The sequence below is a fragment of the Rhinatrema bivittatum genome, chromosome 8, assembly GCF_901001135.1.
Source record: "Rhinatrema bivittatum chromosome 8, aRhiBiv1.1, whole genome shotgun sequence".
In the NCBI taxonomy this organism is placed as follows: Eukaryota; Metazoa; Chordata; class Amphibia; order Gymnophiona; family Rhinatrematidae; genus Rhinatrema; species Rhinatrema bivittatum.
In genome coordinates, this window is record NC_042622.1 from 136,226,893 (window position 1) to 136,252,189 (window position 25,297).

General features: G+C 44.6%; 1 protein-coding gene across 1 annotated transcript in view; it reads left to right on the top strand.

Moving 5' to 3' along the window:
* EDF1 (endothelial differentiation related factor 1) overlaps positions 1 to 21,509 on the top strand; it is a 41,563-nt gene extending 20,054 nt beyond the window's left edge. Inside the window, exons 2-5 of the mRNA XM_029611977.1 lie at positions 5,678 to 5,729; positions 18,321 to 18,481; positions 19,300 to 19,393; positions 20,941 to 21,509. Of these exons, the coding sequence (XP_029467837.1) occupies positions 5,678 to 5,729; positions 18,321 to 18,481; positions 19,300 to 19,393; positions 20,941 to 21,002 (369 nt within the window). The 3' untranslated portion in view covers positions 21,003 to 21,509. The remainder of the gene's footprint in view (positions 1 to 5,677; positions 5,730 to 18,320; positions 18,482 to 19,299; positions 19,394 to 20,940) is intronic.
* The last annotated feature ends 3,788 nt before the right edge of the window (positions 21,510 to 25,297 follow it).

Here is a 25,297-nt window from a genome sequence, read left to right on the forward strand (position 1 = left end):
GATGGACTCGGGACCAATGGATGTACAAAAGCTACTCCTGAACCGGGCGGGAGGCTGCCCGTGGCCCATTTAGTACTGCCTTTGTGAATGCTGTGTCCTCCTTGGCTTGAACATCCAGACGATAGAATCTCAAAGGTGTGGATGAAGGACCATGTTGCTGCCCGACAGATCTCTGTGGGTGACAGCATCTTAGTTTCTGCCCAGGACACTGCCTGGGCCCTTGTGGAATGATCCTTGACTTGTAGAGGTGGGGGCTTGCCTGCCTCTATGTAGGCCGCCTTGATTATTTCTTTGATTCAGCGAGCAATGGTTGCCCACAAGGCCGCTTCACCTTGCTTCTTCCCACTGTGGAGAATGAACAGATGGTCCGTCTTTCGTACAGGTTCTGATCTTTCCAGATATCAGATTAGGAATCTGCAGACGTTCAGGTGGTGAAGGAGGCGAGAGTCTTCAGAGTCCTTCTGCTCGTCTGGAGATGGCAGCAAGATGGTTTGGTTTAGATGGAAGTGAGAAACCACCTTTGGCAGGAAGGAGGGTATAGTGCTTGAAGTTCGGAGATTCGGTGGGCTGAGCAGATTGCCACGAGGAATGCAGTCTTCAAGGTCAGGAGCGCGAGTTGGTCTGAACGAGGATCCCGCTAGGCAGTCTAACACTAGATTGAGATTCCATAGGGGTATCGGCCACTTTAGAGGTGGTCGGATTTGCTTGACCCCTTTTAAGAAGCGGGAGACATCTGGGTGGGCTGCTAGGCTGCTGCCATCCACCCTGGGTATGAAGCTGGCCAGAGCAGCTAGTTGTACCTTGATGGAATTGAGAGACAACCCTTTGTTCACGCCGTCCTACAGAAATTCCAGGATCATGGGGATTTTGACTGTCCGTGGAAGGATGTCTCGGTTCTCGCACCAGGCTTCGAATATTCTCCATACTCGTATATATGTTAAGGAGGTGGAGAACTTGTGCGCTTGGAGCAGTGTGTCTATCACTGGTCCTGAGTATCCACTCTTTTTCAGGTGAGACCTCTCAATGGCCAGACCGTAAGCGAGAATCTCGTTGGGTCTTCGTGGAAGATCGGTCCTTGCTGGTGTGGCGGTATGTGTAGAGGGTTTCCCGCCAGAAGTCTTCACATGTCCACATACCACGGCCTTCTTGGCCAGTACGGGGGCCACTAAGTTACCAGCACTCTGTGGTGTTCTATCTTGCGGATGATTCCGCCCAGTAGTGGCCATGGAGGGAAGGTGCGTACAGTAGGTCCTTCTGAGGCCAGGTCTGGACGAGGCATCTATTCCCTAGGACAGCGGTTCCCGTCTTCGGCTGAAGAACTTGGGAACCCGGGTGTTTATACCTGTTTGCCAGAAGATCCATGGCTGGTGTTCCCCAGTGGTTTACTATCCACTGGAAGGCTGTCAACAGTGTCCATTCCCCTGGATCCAGACTCTCTCTGCTGAGGTAGTCTGCAGTGACGTTGTCTTTTTCCGCGATGTGGGCGGCTGATATTCTTTGTAGGTTTGATTCTGCCCATGTCATTAGGGGTTCTATTTCCAGGGACACCTGCTGGCTCCTGGTTCCCCCCTGGCGGCTGATGTAGGCCACTGTTGTGGCATTGTCCGACATGATTCTGACTGACTGATTTGCCCCTTAGGCAGGCTAGTCTGACTGCTCGGGCTTCCAGTCGGTTTATGTTCCATGCCGACTCTTCTTCGTCCCATTCCCTTGAGCTGTTAGCTCCTGGCAGTGGGCTCCCAACCCCGCAGGCTTGCATTCGTGGTGAGCAAGGTCCATTCCAATGGGGATAGGCTTGTTCTCTCGCTCAGGTGGTCATTTTGTAGCCACCATCGTAGTTGGTTCCGAACCTTCGCCGGAGGGGGGCGGAGTAGTTTTGAAACATCTGGTTCCATTGAGATAGTAGGGAATGTTGTAGGGGGCCGCATGTGGGCCCTTGCCCACAGGACGAGTTTTATGGTTGATGCCATGTATCCGAGGACTTGAAGATAGTCCCATGCCATGGGGAGAGTGGAATTCAACAATGCTCGTAGTTGTTCCATCAATCTCCTTCTCCTTGTAGGGGGAAGGGTGACTTTGCTCCCTTTGGTGTCGAACCGGACTCCTAGGTATTCCAGGCATTGGGAGGACTGCAGGTGGCTCTTGGGTGTGTTGATGACCCACCCGAGGTTCTGCAGTAGTTCCTTGACTTTGGTGGTTGCTTGCTGGCTTTCCTCTGGCGACTTTGGTCTGATCAGCCAATCGTCCAGGTATGGATGTACGAGGATTCCCTCTTTCCTCAGTGCTGCCGCTAATACCACCATGATCTTGGTGAAAGTTTGGGGAGCTGTAACCAGCCCGAACGGTAGGGCCTGGAACTAGTAGTGATGGCCCAATATCGCGAAGCGTAGGAAACGCTGGTGGATGCAATGGATCGGTATGTGGAGGTAGGCTTCTGACAGATCCAGGAGGTCAGGAATTCTCCCAGTTGTACCGCCCTTATGACCGCACGCAGGGTTTCCATGCGGAAGCGGGGTACCTTCAGGTAGCGATTGACGGTCTTGAGGTCCAGTATGGGCTGGAATGTTCCCTCTTTCTTGGGCACAATGAAGAGATAGAGTAGTGCCCCGAATTTTGTTGGTGCAGAGACACCGGTGTTGTTGCCTTTAGGGCGAGTAGCTTTGATAGTGTGGTTTCCACTGCCTTCCTCTTGGAAGGGTCGTGGCACGGAGAAATCACAAACTTGTCCGGAGGGATGCTGTGGAAGTCCAGGTAGTATCCCTCTCAGATGATGGATAGGATCCAATTGTCCAACGCTATCTCGACCCATCTTTGGTAGAAAAGGGCAAGCCTGCCCCCTATGATCTTTTCCTGTAGATGGGTGTGCTGATTCTCATTGCGTGTTGCAGCTGGAGCCTGGTCCTGAGCCGGCTCCTCTTTTGTTGTGCCTGTTCGAAAGGACTGCCCCTTGCCGGGGGGCCGGGGGGCTTGGTAAGTGTGTTTGTGTGGTCTATAACGCTGGGATTCTTTGCCCTTGGGTGCCCGGGGAGAGGGGCGTTTGGTTCCTCTTGCTCCTGTCCTCCGGTAGATGGGGTACTGGGGACTCGCCCCATTTGTCGGCTAGTTTGTCCAGGTCGCTTCCGAAGAGGAGTGATCCTCTAAAGGGCATTCTCATGAGCCTCGTCTTAAAGGACGTGTCGGCTGACCAGCTTCAGAGCCAGAGATGTCTCCTGGCTGAGGTCGCATCCGTGAGAAATGATATTGCCGGGTCTGATGCCTCGATTGGCGTAGTTGTGTCCCTGGCCATTGCCAGGCAGGCGCATGATACCACAGCGCAGCAAGCAGTGATCTGTAGGGTCACAGCTGATACATCGTAAGACTGCTTGAGGATGGATTCCTACTGTCTGTCATTGTCATCCTTGAGGGAAGCTCCACACTCAACTGATATGATGGTGCACTTTGTGGTGGCGTCTACCTTGGGGAAACCTCAGGAGTTCTTTCGTCGCGGGGTCCAAGGGGTAGAGAGCATCTAGGGCTCGACACCCCCTTCCCCCCCCCCTCCCTTTGAAGGTGGCCTCTGGGGTGTCCCATTCCAGGTCGATCAGTTGTTGTACAGTCTTTAGCGTAGGGAAATGGCGTGAGGTTTGGTGGAGGCCGGCCAGGAAGGGGCTCGCCTTGGACTCTGTTGTGTTGCATGTATCCGGAATGGCGAATGCCTTTAGACTCGTGCCTACGAGATCTGATAATTCTTCTTTTGGGAAGAAGCGCGTCATTGTGCGATGCGGTTCCGTTCCTGGAGGGAGTTCCCCCTTCTTCCAGGGGTTCTGGTTCCTCCTCTGAATCATCTGTGTCCCCTAAGGGGGGGAGGTATTTGTCCAGGGGCAGCTCATCTGGTGGAGGCTGGGAGGTTCTGGGCCATTGGCAGGGGTTGTGGTTGTGCCGCTGGTGGTCCTGTCTGTGCGTGAATGTAGAATTGTAGTTCCACGAAGAATCCCGCCCAGGTGAAGTTGCCTGGGACCGCCTTTGGTCTGGCGGCGTTCCCCTGTGGGAGGGCCGAGTCGGGAATAGAGAGGCCTGGGGTAGTCTCGCTGGTAGATCCGGAGTCCTCTACAGGCTGAGGGGGACCTTGTCTCGACTCTCTCCTCCCCTCCCCCCCCCCCCCCCCCCCCCCCCCCCGAACTTCTTCACACTACAGGCACAGGGCTGAGGTCACCTCGGGCTGAGCCGCTCTCAGGTGGCATGCCGGGCAAAGGACTGGGCCTTTAGCTGTCTTGGACGGCAGTGCCATGATTTGCACGTGTATCCTTTACAGATGTGCTCGCTGGGAGGCCTGGTTATATGTTCCGGGTGCGCCTAGGAACGAAAGAAGCGCGCGTGGCTGTACTCACGGGCCTAGTTGTGCGCTCGGCACCCTTTTTGTGTGTCGCTGTGCGCACAAGTATTTTATGCGCCCGGCTCGCTGTTGTGCGCATGGCTCAGTTGTGAGGACAAGTGGCGACTAAGGGGGGGGAAATGGCGCCGGCAACCACACGGGCAAGATGGCGGCCTACCACCCCCCCCCCCCCCCCCCCCCCCCGGAGGGTCTCCACATGGGAGGACCCTTGAGCTGGATCGGGGTCTAGCCCAGACGGGGCTGCTCAACCCGATTTAGACAGACGCTGGAGGGATGATCTTTGCGGTTATCCGAGCCTCGGAGACCAAAGACTTAGAGAAGTTTTCTACCTTACGTTGTCGCAGCGCTTCCCGGTCTCTTGCCGGGCGGTCTCCGGCTGCGGGGGGAGGGGAGAGGGGAATACCTTCACTGCCGCGCTCTGTCTTACACCCGCTGCCTCTCAGCTGCTCCCTTTTCAGGGGGCTAACTCCACGCCGAGGCGGCGATCGGACCGAGGCTGCCTCTCAGCAGCTCCCTTCACAGGGGGCTAAGTCCACACCGGGACCGAGGCTTACCTCAGGAATTCTTGAATGGGGGAGGGACCCTTAGGTATCACCGCAGGAGAGCGGGGCTAGTCTGTAGGTAAGATTCTCTCTTTTTCTCTTTTTTTTCTCTTTCATGTGTGAAGTCCCGAACTGCAATGGAGACGGAAAAAACTGAGGAACAGAGCCTTCTGTACGGGTATATGTAGTGCTGACGTCAGACTGAAATCTGACTCAGTCTCCAACTGCTATCAGGAGTACACTATACCTATTGGTCCGGAGTCCATCTGCTACACGCTAGGAAATTCATATTTAAAGTTAACTAGAGACCTTACTGGTTTGTGTGGGGTTTTTTTTGTTTTTATAATCTTCCATCTTAGGTGTTGACTCTTGATGTATTGTCTGCTGTACTGCTTATTATGGGTTTTGTCTCTGGTAAATTACCAGTCACTGCATTGCTAGTGAGATTTGCCAAAATGAGTCATGATTATATAACTCTGCATTTCTTCAATGCTTAATGGAAAGTATGCCGAAAAATGTTAAAATATCTAAAAATAAAAAGTTGCAAATTTACAGCTATAAAAAGTTCATGCCATATTTTTTGTTCAAGGAACACACAAGAAATGCATGGTTTTGACAATTGTTTTTTTGTTTTGGAGTAATTCTTTAGAATCCTTGAAGTCTTAAATTAGATTTATTTTCATGGTATTGCATCCCTTTAGACTTACGTTCTATGGATTTATTCCATTTTTTACTCACAATTTTTTTCTATTCTGATTCCTAGGCAATCATATCTGCACAAAGAAGAGGAGAGGACATAGAAACGTCTAAAAAATGTAGGTGGAGTGGAAGCAGTGGGGTTAGTGTCCTGTTAGACAACTGCCTACATATACATACAGTATTTCTAATCATGCTAGTCCTTTCTAGTCTTAAGTGATTTAGTGTTAAGTCTCTGAGAGCCCTCAGATACAGAAGTTGTGCATTTGGATAGTTTTGTCTTACTATATAGAAATAAAAAGTGGAGACTTTTTTTTTTTTTAAATTGGACTGACTAACTTCATTTATGACTAGCTATCAATAACTCTGCTCCCTTTATCTTGCGTGTGCATAATGAGCTATAGATGAAAACTAAATATACAAGTAGATTACAGATTGTAGTGCAGTGGGGTGGGGGGTGCAAGAACTGTAAAGTATCTTGATTGTAAAATCATTGATGGAGTGGTTCGGCCTGGAAAAATACTCCCATGGGAGTTGCCTTGCTCTTCTTTGATGTCTTATATCTGTGAAGGTTTATTCTTTAATCAGTGTCGAAAGCATGAAGAGGGAAATGGGTCAGAAATTAATCAGTACTACATTAAGAGGAGCATGAATGTGATGTGATCTCTTATGTTGAAAGTCTACCCCACAAGAGAAATTATCGGCTTGTGTGGTATGTGCTGTGTAGTATGGCACACAAACATGAAGCTTGTTGCTTACTTAATCTAAAGGGGAAAAAAAAGTTGCAGAGAGAACTAGAACTGGAGGAGCAGAGAATATTTTTGTGTGATTTTTTTCCACCAGTAGTAGTGCTCTTTTTTTTTTTTTTTTGTCTTGATTTTCTAGCTTTGGGGTCATGTTACTGTAAGGGTATTAACAAATTGCATGCTAAAATTCTGTAAATGTGGAATACTATAGCAACAGATAAATATAGTTTCTATGATTTTTTTTTTTTTTTTTTTGGTATGGTATAATGCTTTTGTGGTTTTTTTTTTTTTTTTTTTGGGGGGGGGGGTTTAACTATCAACCAAATACAAATTAAACAATTATAACACTATCATATTTCAAACTACATTATACAAGCAGAACTGTACTTAGAACATATCATAAAACATATAAACTGCTTACACTCTAACTAGCTCTCAATAATTAAAGGAGGGAGTCCCGGAAGAATAAATCACTAAATATACCAATAACTCCATATGGGATAAATCATTTTACTTCAGTCCTTAAGTAATTGCTATGCTGCCTTAGGCATCTGTGTCTCCAGGAGTTTGGTATAAAGTTGGTTAAAATCCTGTTGTCCAAAATAAAACTCAATTCTTCAGCTTTAAAGAAGATATCTAGTACTGAAAATTCTACTTAGACATTTTTAGGGATAATGCAAAAAGAAATCCCCATCCAAGTCTTTAAGTTAGACACATCTGGAAAAAGTGAAGTTGCTTACTGTAACAGGTGTTCTCCATGGACAGCAGAACATACCGCCACACAAAATGGATGATGGACCGAAACAGCACCAAATGACATTTCTCCTCTAGATTAGAAACATCTGGATTTCTTTTCTGGGCATTGTGTGGGACTTTCCGAGCTAGAGTTGCTGTGCAATCTTCCTCAGTCTGTTTTTTAAGCTTGGAGTTAGACACTGTTCCTTCTAAGCTGCATGCGTGGCTGCACACAGCTTTTAGCGCCCATGCATAGATGAGATCAGGTAGGGATAAATCAAATCTCTGCTGATCCAATCAATGGCATCATACCTCCCTACAGCTCCTCCTGGACAGCAGGAGTCATGTTTATCCCAACGTCACCTCCTACTGCTGTGGAGCCAGTCTCGCAGCTCTTAGCGCAAGATCAGTCCCATGGCAATAGGGCCCCACAACTCGGCAGGCCACCGTGCAGCCTGTCCCATAGCGGCTGAAGAGGGGGAGAGAAGGTGCAGAGGCCACTGGCAAACCCCATCCCGCTGATGGCTGAAGACAAAGTTCAAGTTCTGTGTATATGTGTGTGTAGGTGGGGTTTGAGAGGTGGTGTGGCTGGAGGGAGGAAGGGAAGAAAACAGGTGGAAGAAAAAAAGCCTGGGACCAGCCAATTAGAAAAATAAGATCAAACAAAAGTAAAAAATTGTTTTGAATTCTTAGTGATTTTCATGTTATCTTTGGGAATGTGTATTACATATTTATATTTTTTCTTCAATATTCCACTGTTCAGAGTCTGGTTCCTTGGGCTTTCCATTTTATTTTTGTCTGCATGTTTCTGTAGTCCTTTATTCTGTATTACCGGTAGATAAGGGTCTGTTTGGCATGTGTAACTGAGATACAGTATTTCTGCTGGCATGTAGTTCTTCTGTAGGGCTTTGTTCTGTTAACTCCAGTAGGTGGTGCATTAGTGTTTTAGGGCATGGTATATTATTTGCATTGCTGCCATGTCATAGATAATGCTGCTGCTGTTTGTCTTGAGGGGTTTGTGTTATTTCTCAGTGTTTGGCAGTGAAGAGTTTGCAGTTACTGAGGTTTGTGTAAGAGGAGGAGAATTGAGTGAGTGCATGAGAGTCTGGGAAGTGAATGAGGAAAATGTGTTTGAGCATATAAGTATATGAGAGAATATGCAAGTATGTATGTTTGTGTGCCTGGTGCTTCAGTGTTCTCTCTTAAGGATTGTGTTGCTATGTGCATAAAATTGATGGGCTTTGATGCAAAAAGTACTTTTATGGTAATGAAACAAAAATGTGCTCGATCAAAACATTTTGCACACATCAATCCAATCCTTAGAATATTTTTGATGTAGGAAATGTGTGGCTGTATGTTCTGCTGTCCATGGCGGACACCTGTTATGTTAAACAACTTTTGCTTTCTCTGTGGATAAGTATCACATACTGCCACACAAGATGGGACTCCCCAGCTTAGAGTAGCATTTAGTAAACTTTTTTTTTAGTTTGGTCTTCTCTTCCTCCACACCCCCATACACACACTTTTTTTTTTTTTTTTTTGTAAATTCAGGAAGCTGTAAAATGTTAGCACACGTTGTTCAAACTTAACATTAGACCATGACTCCTGGTGTAAACAGGTAGTGCATTGTGAATGTTTATGGGTGACAATGTTGCTGCCTTACAGGTGTCTTGCATTGATGACAAGTTGAGCTGAGCCAATGTAGAGGAGACAGCTCTTAGTTGATGTGCTGTTATTGGCTGCGGAGTATGACAGTGTTTACAATCAGACATGTATGCAGCTTGTGAGCCATTTTAAAAGGGTTGCTTAGTAACAGAAGCCTCTTTTTGCTCTGGTCAAAAGATATGAAGAGCTGTGAGTTTCATAATTTAGTTCTGCCTAGGTAGACAAGCACATGCCAGACTTTGTTGTTTGGATGACTATGGTTTGGAAAGTATGTAGGCAATGTAAAGGATTGGTTTAAACTGGAGACTATTTTTGGTAGGAACTTGGTGTTAATTCGTAATACTACACAATTTTTAAATTGAGTCTCTGGTTGATAGGTTGCTAGGGCTTGAAGTTTGCTTACCCTTTGTGCTGAAGTTATAGCTACTAAGAGTCTTCCAGGTAACTTTAAGTTCGTTGATGCCATGGGTTCATAAAGGGGTAGCATCAATTGATGTAGTACCAAGCTAAGATCTCATTGCGGTGGAGGTGGTCTAATAGGCTGTAAATTATATAGGCCTTTCATAAACTTCACTATGATGGGGTGTTGGTACATTGGATGTCCACTTTTTTGGTCATAAACAGCAATAGCACTGAGTTACTCATACTGAATTAGACTTTAACCCAGTGTTTACCAGACACATCAAGTAATTTAGTAGTATTGGCACTTGACATTTGAAGGGATCCTCGCCTTTTCTGTGACACCATTTGGAAAATCTTCATCCATTTGTAGTTGTAAGACCTTAATCTCCGATGTTTATGTGCAAAGATACTTCCTGTCATGTACATAACTATCCAATATGAGCTTCCCAACTGCGATTTGAAGCATCGGTTGTCAAGATTTTCACCTGAGGCGGTTTGTATGTGTTAACCATATTGCAAATATTTTTGGGTTTTTCCACCATCGCATTGATTTGCCAATATCCAATTGTAATCAGAATTTTGTGGTGGAGAGGATGCTGCTTTTTCTGGTCTCAATGGTTTAAGTACCTCAGGTTCAGTCTTGCTAGAGGCGTAACTTAAATTTTTGAAGCCATGTGTCCCAGGATTTTCATGTACCGTCTTGCTGTGATGCTTTGAACTACTCGTATGCTTCTCCATGAGCATTCTTGGGTTGGTGGTGATAGGTAAGCTTTGCCCTCCTCCATATTGGGTTTTGTGCCTAGAAAGTCTCTGCATTGCTTTGGTACTGTAGATGATTTCTGGAAACTTATTATAAAACAGGCTATACGTACATGTAATGTTGTGACTGTTCTCAGAGGACAAGCAGGGTGGTAGTTCTTACAAATGGGTGACATCAGATGGAGCCTAGTCTGGAACATTGAGATCAAAGATCCTAGAATTTTGACATGCCCTACTGAGCATGTGCAGTTCTAGTTATCACCCTGCCCCCTAGACAGTCAGTCACACAATCTTCCCCCCCCCCCCCCCCCCCCCCCCCAAGGCTGAACTGCGTGGCTGCAGAAGCCGTGTGTCATGGTATTCAGCTTTGCTCTCTCCTCAGGTTGGTTTTTTTTTTGTTTTTTAAATAGAGCTGCAGCTGTTTTTAATTACCTTTCCTAATGGTAGTTTATTTTTTATTTTTCCTCTTCTTTCCACTGTCTGCCAGCCACGTGGCAGGCCTTAGTCACTGTGCAGCCTGGTAGAATCAATACTATCTCTTAAAGAAAATACTGCACCTGCAGTTTAGATTTTTGCCCTTTCTTTGCTCTGTTTTTGTACCTTTTTTTTTTCCCCCCAGGTGCTAGCAGGATTGACATAATGTAGTCTGTGTAGGCTGCTGAGCCTAGGGACTCGTCTTGAGTTCTTCCCAGGCAGGAATTCCATGTCGTTTCACTGATCGATTGGCATTGATGGAGGTTTTGATATTGAAGAGATCAAGGACCATGCCATTCCTGGTGGGGGGGGGGGGGGGGTAATTCATCCTCTCCACATTCAAAGTAACTAGTTTCTATGGGCAGGAGCTCTAGATGACACAGCCTCCCATCCTGCTTGCCTGTGATGGCAATGCAATCTCCTTGCAAGAGGGTGAGCAGGAACCTGGGCAAGCAGCTTTCTGCTGTACTTTCGGTGCCGTGCACATCAGTGACCAGTGCACCAATCTGACATGTCAATCAGGATCATGTCGGGAACCATGTCAGCCATTGAGTGCCAAGGTCACCCTTGATGCCATAGAGGTGCCGATGTGTGATGCATGACTGCCCTCTTTCATAAGGGTCTTCTGTGCCATAGGCATCTGTGAGCGCCATAGTCTCTATGCACTGGAGTCATCAAACACCTTGGACCTTTTTGTAGCAGAGTAGCAGCACCGACCTCTAGTGTCAGGGACCAGGACTGCCATCGAGTGCCATGGTCACCTTGACATCATCAGAGCTGCCCTCGAGGTCATAGCAGTGCAGAGCAGCCTCTATGCCAGGGCCACTATGGAGGCCATCGGGTGTATTGGCCAGTGATGCCATTTGTTGCCGCTCTTGATGTTGGTCTATCACCATCAATGAAGCACTGGGATCGCCATTGAGTGCCGTGATTGCCCTCGAGGTAATCGACTGCTAGGGCTCCTGGGATCCCTCTAGTGCCACTGAAACCTTCGAGTGACAGGGGTTTTGGCCTTGAAAGAACTTGATAATGTTCTGCCAGGGTCAAATCTACTCAAAGCACCCTGGAGCACAGAGGCATCTGGGCGCAATAGTCCAGTGCCCTTGAGGCTCCTCTGCGGTGTCCAGACAGGTCACTGAGGGGCATCATGCTTGACCCATCATTGGCCTATGGCTGTCGGGCACCATGGATGCTGATTGATCCTGGAGGCCCTGAGCTGCTGGGATCGGGGGGGGGGCATCTGAGGCCCCGCCTGGCTTTGTGCACCATCAGTGCTTATGAGCACTAAGGTTGTTGAGGCTATTGTCTGCCATAGCTGCTGGCAAGGGACACCATTGAGCTCGCAGCATCAATGCCCTTGGACATATAGTTGAGCCAAGGGGAAATGGCACTGGCAGTCATCTGTTCCTCTGGGTACCAATGAGAGCCTCTGTCTGCAAGCGCCCCTGGCATCTTTGGTACCTCCATTTTTTTTTTTTTTTAATTTTTTAAAATTTATTAAGCGCCTAACACAAATAGGCCTAGGTGATATACATCATAAACATACGTAATAAAAACATAATAATAACAACATCGGACAGTTAAGACAGCCTCAACACCAGGCGTCGCGTGTGGGAAGCCAGATAACATCAAGGGGCACCCTGCAGCACTTCTCACCCCACAGTCATGGGAGGGGAAGTGAAGGAAACAGCTTGATCTTCACCTGGAACTGGAAAGAAGCAGCAATGTAAGTGCTGCGATCATTAGACCCGCGCCCCCCCCCCCCCCCCCCCCATGACGTCACTAACCTCGGACAGTTAAGATAGCCTCAACACCAGGCGTTGCGCGCCAAAGGGGCTCTCCCCTTTGTGCACCCCTTCATGCAAACCTTTTGTGTATATGGTAAAAATTTATTTTTATGTTTCCTTTGTTAACTAAGCTGTTTCATTGTATTCGACACAGGAATTTTTTCCTGCTTTTTCTGTTTCACTGTAAACCGGCATGATTTGCATTTAATGCAAGAATGTCGGTGTATATAAAAGTTAAAAATAAATAAATGTAATTTTAACATGTACATGACACACACACAAATCATTAGTTTCACAGAAACCAAAATAACCAATACCATCCGGTGAAATCAATAATAGACTCTCATTATATAACATATACCTGGCACCTGATAAAGACTTATTCTTGCTAGATCCATTGATGCCTTCAGGCACCGGAGTCTCTATCTGTGCCGCCAGGTTATCAATGCCTGGGGCACTGAGAAAATGGCGCTATATACCATCTAACTGATCGAGACATGATGAAGAGCAATCTAAGCCCTGGGTGCAGCATTGTTTGGTGCCATTGATACAATCCATCGTTGGAGAGCACTGTGGGTTCCATGGGTGCTATCATCATGGTGGACACCAGTGGACTCCGGTCAGATGCTGCAGGACACTACCGCAAAGCATCATGGGCATAGTTGGTCGCCATGGACTTCTCTGCTGCCGTTCCATGAGGGGAAACGGCAGTGAGCCATTCCTGATGCAATTTCAAGGGCAGTGTTCAGCCTCTTGGAGCGTTATCAGGTACTGGGGGTACCATGGGGGCAGCGCCATAGGCCAGCCACCACCACCTCACCATAATCAGAGCACCAGTGGTACTGGGAACGCCATCAACACTGTTACTATTGACTCCATTGGGAGTTAGTGCGATAGTGGAGTGCAGCATGTGTGGTTGGGTACAGCAGGGGTCATACTACTCCAAGCACCTCAGGCACTGATAGGCAGCATTCTCTGTCTGGAAAGTACAAAGCCATGCCAGGGTTCTGCCATCGTGTCAAGGTATCGGCCTCCTCATCTGTTCTGCACCATAAGGTGCTAGGGAGCACTGGTGAAGAAGGATCACGCACTGATTGCTTTATGGCAGCGCATAGCCACAGACTCTTAACAGGTGGTGCTGTGCCATAGGATTCTACTCGTAGGCACTGTGAGTGGGTTTGTAGGTGTGCCGCCATCTGTAGGATGGGATACCACTAGGAATACTGGTCACTGTGCTTTTACAGTGGAGGGTACTGTTCTACTGTGTGCGTGTATTTTGTTTTTCCCTCATGGCGAGCACAACTGGCTGTGTGCCGCAACCACAGGACTGACTTAAGATTGTGTTCCTAGTCTAACCCTTATGGGAGTGGATACAAGGAACATAATGTCAGGAGTCTTCCCCTTTCTCAGAGGACTATGACTTTCAGCCTCTCCCGTGTTAGAAATCCCCTTTTGTGGGGAAGCCCCTAGGGCTCCATCCCTTGCAGGTTTATTGCCAAACTGGACCTCTATTCTTTTAAATCAGTGCATCTCCTTGTAGGCCAGGTCTGGGCCATTTTTGCTGGAGTCCCTCCATTGCTTACTGTGGTGGCCTACCCCAGGGGTGGCTGCAAGTGGCAGATTTGGTCCCTTCTGAGCCTCTGCGATCAGTGACTGTAACCCAACTTGTACCAGGAGAGTTGGAATGTTTTTCGGGATCGGGAAGCCCTGATTTCTGTTGCTTTCATGTCCCTTCAGGAAGGGGAGATATAACTAGGTTTCCAGGGTGACCCTTATGGGTTCTGCCTGGATGTCTATCCTTACAGTCTGTGTCCCTCATTCTCAGTTTCCCAGAGAAGGAATGTTGCTGCTTCTGATTGGCAGCTGCTCTCTGTTCCTCGTGCCGAGAGCTGGTCGGGTGGTAACACTCTCCTTAGGTCGTCCTAAGGCACAGCAGGTGTGTTTCGCGAGGGAGCCATTCCAGATTGTTTCCCTGTTGTACTAGGAGTCTCCTTTGGGGAAGCTCCCCAGTGACAATTAGGAGTTTCTCCCATCCAGGAGATGCCTTTGAAATATGCTAAGCTGAATGGGCATTTTTCATGGAGGTCCACTATTGCCAGGCATTCTCACCTGCAGGGCCCCCACCTCCAGTGAAGAGGGTTCTAGACCATCTAATAGGTTGAAAGGTATACTTGCCAATCTCCATATCCATGGCTGAGGGAATCGGGGAATGTGGGACCCAGCAACAAATGCTACTCTTTGGTTGCAGTGGTTTGCAAGCTATACTTCCCCACTTTAGGGATAACCCTGTCTGCAGATAGTCATTTGTCATGCAATGGTTGTTCCATTTACTAGACTGCATGCTTTCTTGGAGGAAATATATGTAATTATCACTGAAGTATTAATACCTCAGCCAGGTTGGTGGGCAGTCTGTTCCGGGATCACACTGACCTTGCCCTGGTACCCTTAGGGTTTCCAGGCTAGTGAAGAAATCCTTTTCTACAGGGGTTTGCACTTATTCCACCAAGAGACAAGAAGCCGGGGTGCTGCGTTTCTGGATTTCTTCCCTGGGGGATTTGTGTTCACTTTCAGCTGTTACAAGCAGGCTGAGGGCTCTATTTTGATGGATAACTGCCTAACAGCCAGACATGGTGCGCACTTCTATAGATGCATTCTATCTTTCGGATGCCAGTGGACCATACATAGTTTCTTTCTGGAGCGCGCTTGGGCCCCAGTGTGTGGTTTTGTGTGTTGGGTTTTTTTTTTGTTTTTCAGGGGTTTTTTTTTGTTGTTGCCTTGTAATACCGAAGGCAACTATGTGGTCTTCGTCCAAGAGTTCTTCTCTTGTTTACAAATCTAGACTCTTTCCCCCCCCCCCCCCCCCCCCCCCAATATCCAGGAGGCTAGACCTACTGTCAGGGTTTACTGATCCAAAACCCTGCTTGTAATATTTTCCGTGACAGGACGTATGTTTCTTGTTGGCATTCACATCATTCCCCTGCCGTAGGCACCTCTGCTATGCATTGGGGTTTTCAGTTTTTTTTCTATGGCTTTTCTCTTTGTAGAACCCAAATCCTTTTTCCTGCCTAGCCCCCTTTGTGGGTCTGCTGCCTCATAGGCAAAAGGAAGAAAGATGGTGCTTTCAGCACTGTGCAGTTTCTCTCGCTTTATCCTGCTTGGATGGCCTATATCTTGGGAATCGCCCATGTGTGAGGACTACCATCCTACCTGACCTTGGAGAAAGCAGTTGCTTACCTGTAATAGGTATTCTCCGAGGATAGTAATCACAAAACCCACTTGGTTTTTGGAGCCAAGGGGAAGCATGTCACCCTCCCAGTGCCATCTTAGATGTCTGTCCATCCAACCCCCCCTCCCCCCACAATACATTTTGGTAAATGGGAATAAATATACCTTTACCAAAATTTAAAACCATATTGGAATCCAAGCTTATTTATAAGATCAGTTCAAGGTTTCAAGTAAAGATGGAAGAAAGTGGTGAAAGTGCAGAGCCTTGCAGCACGCCATATTTGATATTGTAGAGAAGAGCAATATTTCCCTAATTTGACTGTTAAGAAAATATTGAACCCATAAAAGAGCAAGACTACTGTTTTTTCTTTTGTATTGCAGTAGAATTTCTTTGGGGCTGTTAGTTAAGATGCAGTATGTTTTAAAGATGATTTTAGGGGTATTATCTGTATAAAGAAAATCAATTGCCCTTTCCAGTTTTCACCCTGGCCTTCATATTCAAAAAGTTTTACTATTCACAATACCAACTTATATCCCTGTTTTTTGGATCACAGCATAAACACTTCAAAGTAAAACCAACAGGCACTTGTTTAGGTCCATTGTTTGAGTCTGTATTGTCCACACAAAGCTAATTGTCTATGGTGTATCCTTCTTTTTTTTTTTTTTTTTTTTTTTCCCCCCCTTCATCTGAAGGATGGAATGCATTAATGTTTAAAGTGTTTTTAAGACTCTGTTCTCCATGTGTCCAAATCATAAATGCTGGCAGTGTTCTAGTAATCTTGGAAAGGTCTGTGCATCCATTCAGAAATCTCTTTAAATTCTGCCCTTAAAAAACTTGCATATTGTGCTGTTATCCTGGTGCTCCTAACAGTTCCCATGATCTGTAGGTAGCTGTCTGTATTGAAGCTGAAGTAGTTTTGGATTAGGATGAATTTTAAGCCTCTTTCTAGATTATAAAATTAAGTTTCCTCCTTACCTGTAGCTATGAATCTATTGCTCTCCTCTAGTGTTGTTTTGTTTTTTTGTTGGAAATTTTTTTAATATATTGTATGTTTTGTTTATTTTTTTCATAGATGAGATGTAATGATGGAATCAGTATGTTCATTAAGTGAAGTAAAAAATGTTTAGACGTTTTATCTTTGTGCGGGCTCAGTTTGTTATGCTTTGAGGTATTTGGTTGCTTTTATATACAGGTTTAGGTGATATTAGTTATGATAAAGAATACTTTGGGTTAATTGTGATTGTTTGTTTATTTATAGACTACCCCCTGAGGAAGCCGGTCAGGCGAAACAAAGGCCCCTTGTCAGATTTATTTAGTTAAAATTGAAGAAACTCATTGGAAGCTAGTGAAACATTGGGGAATAGTACAATTGGAGAAATTCACTGACAATCTGTACAAAACTGGGCTAGATTCAGTAAAATATTGGGGGACAGGACAACTATAATTGGGGAAATGTGTTGATAATTTGCATAAAAATTACAAGTTTGTAATGTATGAGACCTAACCCCCTTTTTTGGAGGCTTTCTCATTTGACAGTCTTAATTTTAGTTTGAGTTTGAATGTGGATGGGTATGAATGTATGCAGGGTGCTTGAGATTGGGTTTTAGTGTGTTTTTTATATTGTTAAAATTTCATATGGTACTGTATATATGCAGTTTAATGTTTAAATAATTCAAAAGAATGCTTGTATCTTGCATTTCTCCGATTTTATGAATTTGTGCAATAAAAATGTGTGGTGTGGTTTTTTTTTTTTGGTTTTTTTTTTTTAATGAAGTCACCAAGGAGATGCAGGAATATAAAGTCAGTCCCAAACTTCAAAATGTTTCAAATGCACAAATATTTTATTCATCAAATCGGCAACTCCGAGTTTTTCAACACAGGGGTCCCCCTGTGTGTGTTGAAAAACTCTTGTGTCTTTTGAGCAATGGAGTTGCCGATTTGATGAATAAAATATTTGTGCATTTGAAAAATTTTGAAGTTTGGGACTGACTATATATTCCTGCATCTCCTTGGTGACCTAACTACTACATTTGGAGAGCAGTATTCGCTCCTTTGTGATGCTTGTGGATTTCTCCTTTTTTTTTTTTTTTTTAATAACAGTTGACATCTCTCACTGTTATATGTATATTGTTGTGCTCACTTGTGTTCTCTAGTTTTGTCATCTCCCACCTGCCCATAATCTTAATTTACAGCTTTGAAAACCACCACCATTGTAATGCAGTATGTAACTTGTATATTCAGGCAACATCTTTAGCTGAGTCTGCTAAAGGAAGCATATAAAGGGTAGACCTAGGAGAAACATTCTTGACAGGAGAGGTGGTTGGAGGAGACAGAGGCAAGAAAGCACAGGCAAATAGAGGATCATTAATTGCAGTGACGGGGAAAGTCCAAGATCAGCTGAAATCTCTGGCATTGTAGCTGGAAATAAACTGGGCAGACTTATCTGATTATAATATCCTTTCTAATGCTGAAGTGGCAATAAGTCACGTGTGTAAACCCTTATTAGCGAAGATATCAAATGGTTTCTCAAAGTGTTTGGAAATTTTACTGTTGAAAGTTGGTAACCCTAATTATATCAGCAGCATTATTCTAAATTTCCTGTTCCAGCAGCATTTTATGGTTCTTGTAACTTACCATGAGAACAGAAAATAATGGCTGTTTAACAGAGCAATGTAGCTGAGGTGAGGGGTGGGTGGCAGAGGATGGTAGTGCCGGACAGCAGGGAGGAGGTGAGACAGGTTCCGCTAGAGATTGGGAAGTCTGCTGAGCTTTGCTTTGCTGTGACTTTTTTTTTTTTTTTTTTTTTCCTTTCTGCTCTTTTCCACTTTTAGCAGCAAGCTAAGAACTTCTTCAGAACATTAAAACTGCCATAAGCGCCTCTTGTGTCAAATATGTTTCCCTGTTTTTGAATGTTAGGGTCTGCAGGTCAGAACAAACAGCACACAGTCACAAAGAACACAGCCAAGCTGGATCGAGAAACTGAGGAGCTCCACCATGACAGAGTGCCCCTCGAAGTGGGCAAAGTGATCCAGCAGGGCCGGCAGAGCAAAGGACTGACACAGAAAGACTTGGCCACAGTAAGTCCTGAGTGAGAGGTTTTGTTTTAACACAGTTGGAAGTCTCTCTGAAACTGTCCCCTCTACTACTTATAGTGCTGACTAACCTTTGTCAAAGTGATGGAGTAAGACTGGCCTTGGACAGACAGTATCTTATGTTGTAGGTTACTGAGTATATGTAGTCCAGTGGGACTTTCAGGTGGAGCTGTAGTTGTGATCTAGTAGGGAGGCGATTTTTAGAGCACAGACTATAGCTAACAAGACACTCTCTGGCTCATGTGAGAGCTGCATAGCATACAATTCAGTCTATACATATCACTCGGATATGATTTTCGTCCTAAGTCCTGGGGCTTACTCCTTTCTACCCCAAACATGAATTTCCAGTAAAGTGTATGCCACCTCTACTAACTTTACTCTGATCTGACAAGGGTTGTGCACTTTAATATTAGTTTTATACAGCTAATGCTACACTGTGAATACTAATTACTGATGGCAATCATTGGTAGAGCATGACTGGCTTTGCTATTTCATTGTAGTTACTGTTACTGCTCTCTTCTCCATTTGTTTCTCATAGTGATGGCTCTGCCTGTGTTAGCCTGGTTCATGGTTTGGTATCTGCTTGGTCAGGAGGGGAAGTCTTCTGTTGTCATATGCTAATTATGGATAGTTAATAACTATGATATTTGAAAATGTTTGTCTCTTCCTTGTGCGTTTCAGCTTTGTGATTTGATGTGTAGACTCCCATGTGGTACATTTTATGGCTTACGTGTTTGACTCTATGCCATGCTGAGCATTTACTGTGTGTGAATTGATGTGTTTAAAGCACATCTTCTCTTTAGAAAATCAATGAGAAGCCTCAAGTTATTGCTGATTATGAATCTGGAAAGGCCATCCCCAGCAACCAGGTGATGGGCAAGATTGAAAGAGCCATTGGTGAGTTGGACTTTGTGTATAATTTTGATATTTTATAGCAAGGAACAGGATGGAAAGAAGAAACATCTAACAATGAAGAACATGGGTTTGACACTAGTACTGGACTAAAATGTCTCTTCCAAGTGAGGCTTCGTTATTCCTTGGCCCATTAGGGAAGAAGCTGAGGCATTCCATTAAAAGGTGTTTAAAAGAAAATCTGCCCCAACCCAAGGGTGTGAAAAAAATTAAACTTGGGCACCAGCCAAAGTTTTTAGGGACCAGTGTTGAAATACATTTTCCTTGTAACTTGTTTGCTCTTTTTTTTTTTTTTTTGTGGGGGGGGGGGGTGTGGTGCGTGGTTTTTTTGTTTGTGTTTTTTTATTTCTTCAACCACCCTCTCTTTGGGCTTTCAGTCCCAGGTTTTACTATACAGGCTTTTTCTTGACTTTGGTCTACCATAGTGATTCCAGCTGCAGCAGCTTTTCTGGGTCCAAAGCAATGGCTCTGCTTGGTCAGACACACATTTTTAGGCAACTTGACTGACAATTTTTCTACCTGGATTATGGGATGATGATGAGGCACAGTGGAGGGTGGAGCAGATTCCCATGATGCTCTGTCACAGCAACTGAAAGTAGCCAGAGTGGAAAGGGTGGCTTTTTTTTTTTGTTTGTTTCTTTTTTCAAGCCCTGTAATGTTACTACTGAACAGGAAGTCATTCCTGTATTTCCTCACATATTAGAGGGGTTGGTGATTTGAGAAGCCTTTGAGCTATGGAAATTGTAGCCAGTCCCTCACACGCATACAAAGCATCGCCTCCTGCTTTCCTTCCATTCGCTCTTGGCTCACTGTGGGAGGCAGGAAGGGCTGTACATTAGAATACCGCTGTTAATGCATCAGTATTTGATTACTCAGACTAGGTACTTGCAAGGATTTGGGAGAGGAAAGAGAAAAGGCCTATTATGAGACTTTGCACTTCTAGCATAAAAAGTATATACCACCTTTTATGTTCACCAATAGAAAAGGTGTGTGTGTGTCCTTGTTTGCAACCACTGTTCAGTTTCTGCTTTGTATGGGATACTGATGAGGACCAGCACCCTGATTTACTTAACTGTTCTACTATTATAAATTTATATCACTAGTTCTAGGTAGGTGACTATCTATCTAAATTTAAATAGTGTTTGAAGGCCTCTTGTAAGTTTCTTCTAATATTGCCTCAAGAATGAAATACATGTTAAGATCACCCTTATTTGTTAAGAATTGTAACTGCTCATTGAATTCTCTTAAATTTTCTGGTACTGTAGTGACCAGATGACTCTCCTTATCAGCATTGCTACATATGTTTTTTCATTATTCTTGGTTTCTAATCCTGTTATCACAGTGGCGGACTTACAAGTTCCAGAATATTGTAAGATAAAAATTTCTGGCCATCCTTGTATATCTGTGAGCTAGCAAGGTGCCTTAACATATTCTGCTCCTAATTATGGTCCACTCAGTAATAGCAAGGCATAAAGGGAGACTTTTTTTTTTTTTTTTCTTTCAACTTCTGCTATTGGTTTTTCTCTTTCCAGGCCTTAAACTACGGGGGAAAGACATTGGAAAACCACTTGACGCAGCTCCCAAAGCCAAATGAAAACAAAGCCTCGAAATCGGTTTTTCCAGACTGATCTCGCCTGGTTGGTTATCCTTCCAACCACCATAGTCTCTTTCCGCATTGCCAAGCTGAATGCAAGAGGGTTTAAGATTTCTGGGGGAAAAAAATTGCATTTAAGATGTTTTTGCAGTTTTATATATATAATTTTTTTTTCTTTTTTGGTCATGAAAGATTTTGTTCATTTTCTTCCCTTTTTAGAAATTAAAAAGTAAATACCAAATAAAACAATTTTTAACTTGCTGCTAAATATGCCAGATAATAATGTGTAGAGGAAGCTAACATTCAAGCAGTTGGATTTTTGTCTTTTCTTTTTCAGCCTGGGTTGGTATCAAGTTAATGGTTGAACAGTTAACATGGGAGAGAGATACTAGCTTGGTGGGACTGTATAGTTATAACTGCTGCACTGCAGTTGGGGACTGTGATTATATGCCTTCCTAACCCATTTGAAGGAAAGTCTATAATAAAGTTTGCTACCCTTCTTCAGTATGTCTGTTTCCCAATCATTCTGTTCTTGCTTGATGTAAAATATATTTTTTTGTTTTGGAGAAGTGGGGGGTGGCGGTAATAAGACTTGATGGTTTCTGATTCATAAGCTAGCACTGCTGGTGATTGATGTTGACAAGTGGCAAAAGTGTTCCACATTGTAGCATCCCAAAGAAGTATGCTAGAGCTGTTTAACAGTGAACTGATTTTCTCTCAATCACACTGACATCTAGAAAGAAACTATATAGATAAACCAGGTTTCACTTTGTCAACAAGATACAGTGGAAGGAAGCTGAAAACAGTATTTACATTTTTAGTGGTGGTTTTGAAGTCCATTTATTGCTTAGTTTACCTGACAAGAACCAGTGTTAAATATACTGTTGTATATTACATCTTTAGTTTCCAGGCTGAGTGTCACCATTCTAATGAAGCAAAAATGTCAGAGGTAGCTAAACAAACACAGAAAATACATCATGTCCAAAATGCTAGAGAAACTAGCAACAGGATGAGGAGTTTTGTTTTGGCACCAAATTGTGTCCAAGAGCAATATCTAAACAGCTTTGTGATGTTACCAGACCCCGGTAGAGTACTTAGTGCAGCAACTAGAAAGTGTGGGTTTAACATAATTCAAGTCTAACTATAATAAAGAGGACAGTTGCCCCATGCCTACATCACTGGTATACAAATTGAGCTCTACCCCTCCACTCCTGCTCTCTCTGTACTTGAGCTCTGGCTCTCACTTGCTCACCAATCTCCAATCCCCTGTCTATCAGGGCTGCCAGACTCCCATGATTTTGTGGCCACAGGAAGGGTTGCAAAATTTGGCTCTTTCTGTGAAATTGGCCAGTCCTGAGCAAATTGCTGTGAGATATTAGGGAACCTCAGAGTCCAAATGCATTGGTAGCAGCAGAATAGTGTATTTAACATCACCTGTCTACCTTGGAAAAAAAACATTGGTGCTAGTGAACAGTACTCTCTCCTTCCTGCCCCCTCACTCACTGGCTCCTATCAGCCAAACAGGAGCAGGAGGAGGACAATGGCAGCCTTGCATTCCCACTGGTGCATCCTCCCTCCTCCTTTGCTGTGGCCTTAATGGCATGCTTAGGCCTGGCAGGGGAGGACATGCCAGAGGCACAACATCACTGTCCTCCTTCCTCTTCTGATTTGGCAGATAGCCAATGATTGAGGGGGTGGGGGTGGAAAACAACCTGAACAGCTAGAGGGAAGTGAGTGAATTAGGGGGGAATGGGAGTAATTTAAACTGGGGATGGGGAGAAGTGAACCAAGACTTTGTCAATAACCAGGCTGAATTAGCCATGATCTGTGGATGACATTGGCAGCACCGAATGGCTTCATTTCTCTAAGCTAGTAGATCTTTGAGTTCTAATGGGCATGTGCAGGAATTCCCATGTAAGCTTTGGCTCAGGAACCCCCTTTTTTTTTTTTGTCTTGAGCTTGAGCACAGGTGCTATTTAGTCTCTCTAAATCTTTTTCTGACTAAACTTTCAAATATCTTTTGCTGCCTCTGCAGCACACCACAACAGCACTTTTAAGTAATACATTAAAAAAAAAATCGACAAGCTAAAACTCTTCAGAAACTTCTGGAAGGAAAAGATGAGGAAAAAGCCCAGAGTAAGTAGTGTTAGACATTTGTTCACAGTGGCAAGATTTATCACAGAGGGCCTCAGCCTCTTATCACTGCCTAGGGTTGGACAATGACCAGCCTAATGGGCCTGCTTGCAGTCACATGCTCCTGCAGTCTTGTATTTCAGAGCTACAATGACTGAAGGGCTGTGTCATTTCCACGGAAACAGCAAGTCCTCCTGATGTTCTAGTTCCTCTACTGACCCGGTTTACATTTCAAATGACCACTGAAAATGCCCCTTTTCTGCTCAGCAGGCCACCTCAGAGCCACAGGGACAAAGCATGTTGCATAGAGATGCATCGGCACTTGCGTGCAGGGACAGAGAAGCCTCCAGCAGCAAATTCAAGCATTGCACTGCTCCCCATCAGTGCATTGAGGCATCCAAAACGTGTTGAAGCATTCAAAGTATGCTGCATTAGAGCATGTGGTGTATCTGTGGTCTCTCTGAAACAAAGCATTGCTCACCAAATCAAAGCACACAGCTCATGATGCATTGAAGCATAGTGAGTCCAGACTCATGGAGCATCTGCTTCATCAATGCATTTAGAGTGCCACATGACCATTGCTGAATTCGACTCGCAAGCAGAGCCATCTACCCTCCTTGATGCATTTTGTGTCATTCTTGCATTAATAAAAAAAAATCACTAAACAAAATCACATTGAACAGGTTCCCACTGAAGTCTCAAAACAGACCACATTCTCTAGAGCCCTCTGATATTTTAAGAGTGGCTATGTCTCACTTGTGCAGCTGTCTGCTCAATCCAGAAACGACGCTTCAGCTTCCACCTCCAGTTTCCAAGGTGCTACTTACGGTCTCATGGATTGTGATCGAATCTCCAATCCAGTCTGTTCAATACTTCCACTGGCCTCCAACAGACTGCCTATGTTTCCATCAGTAACCTGTCCTGGTCTCTGAGGATTTTCCTCCACAGACACCCATTCAGAGGGTACAAGTTCTATAGAGCAACTTGGACAGTTGTGAGGACTTTTTTTTTTTTTTTATAGCAGACTATCCCAATTTTCACTGCTGCCCCTCCACTCCCCTTGGTAGGGGCACTTTACTGATGTAATCGCCACAGATCATAGTCTCAGGAGAGAACCTCTGCTTTCTACTCCCTCTATATTGGGAAAAATCTACCACTTGTGACAATCAGGATGGGTTGTGATTCCATCCATTTCCATATCAACCGCAAATTCTAGCACCCTTGCCTCTATTAACATCTCCCTCTCCTTCAGAACATCCCTAGGAGAGTCCCAGGGTCAGCTCTATGGGTATTCTTTCTAACCTACCACCAGTTTTAGCAGGTCACAAGTCTTCTGGAGAAATATCTTGCTCAAAGTTCACTGAAAGATAGTACGCATGCTCTGGGTCTATGTAGAAAAGGATCCTGATAGGCATATTGTGAATTTTGGACATACCTTTTTAGAGCTGGCTGCTCTGCCAAATCATGCTATTTTGGATGCTCTTCAGATGAAAATTATGGTAGACTTGAGCTCTGGTATCATTGCTACAAGGATTCTGGATTTAAAATTTCAAATGCAGACGTCTCCTGATTATGAAGTAGTTCAACTATCTCATCAATCAGTAATAGTGGGCTTGTCTTTTTAGCTTTAAGTGCCAAGAGTACATTCTAATTCTCTGCCTTGCAAAGACATAAGTTTTGCCGTGCTAGGTCAAACCAAGGGTCCATCAAGCCCAGCATCCTGTTCCAACAATAGCCAAGCCAGATTCCAAGTACCTGGCATGATTACTAAATTCAATAGATCCGATGCTGCTTATCCCAGGGACAAGTAGCGGATTTCTCAAAGTCCACCTTAATAAAGGTTATGGACTTTTCTTCCAGAACTGTTAAAACATTTTTAAATCCAGCTTCACTAACAGCTTTAACCAAATACTCTGTTAACAAATTCCAGAGATAATTGTGTTAAAAATATTTTCTTCTGTTATAAAGGTATTGCCTAGCAACTTCATTGCTTGTCCCCTAATCTCTGTACTCTTTGAATACGTAAACAACTGACTTGCATTTACCCGTTCCACTTCCACTTATTTTATTGATCTTTACATATCTCAATTCTGTCATCTCTTCTTCAAGCTGAAGAGCTCTACTCTTTAGCCTTTCCTCATTCCAACTCCTTTATCATTCTC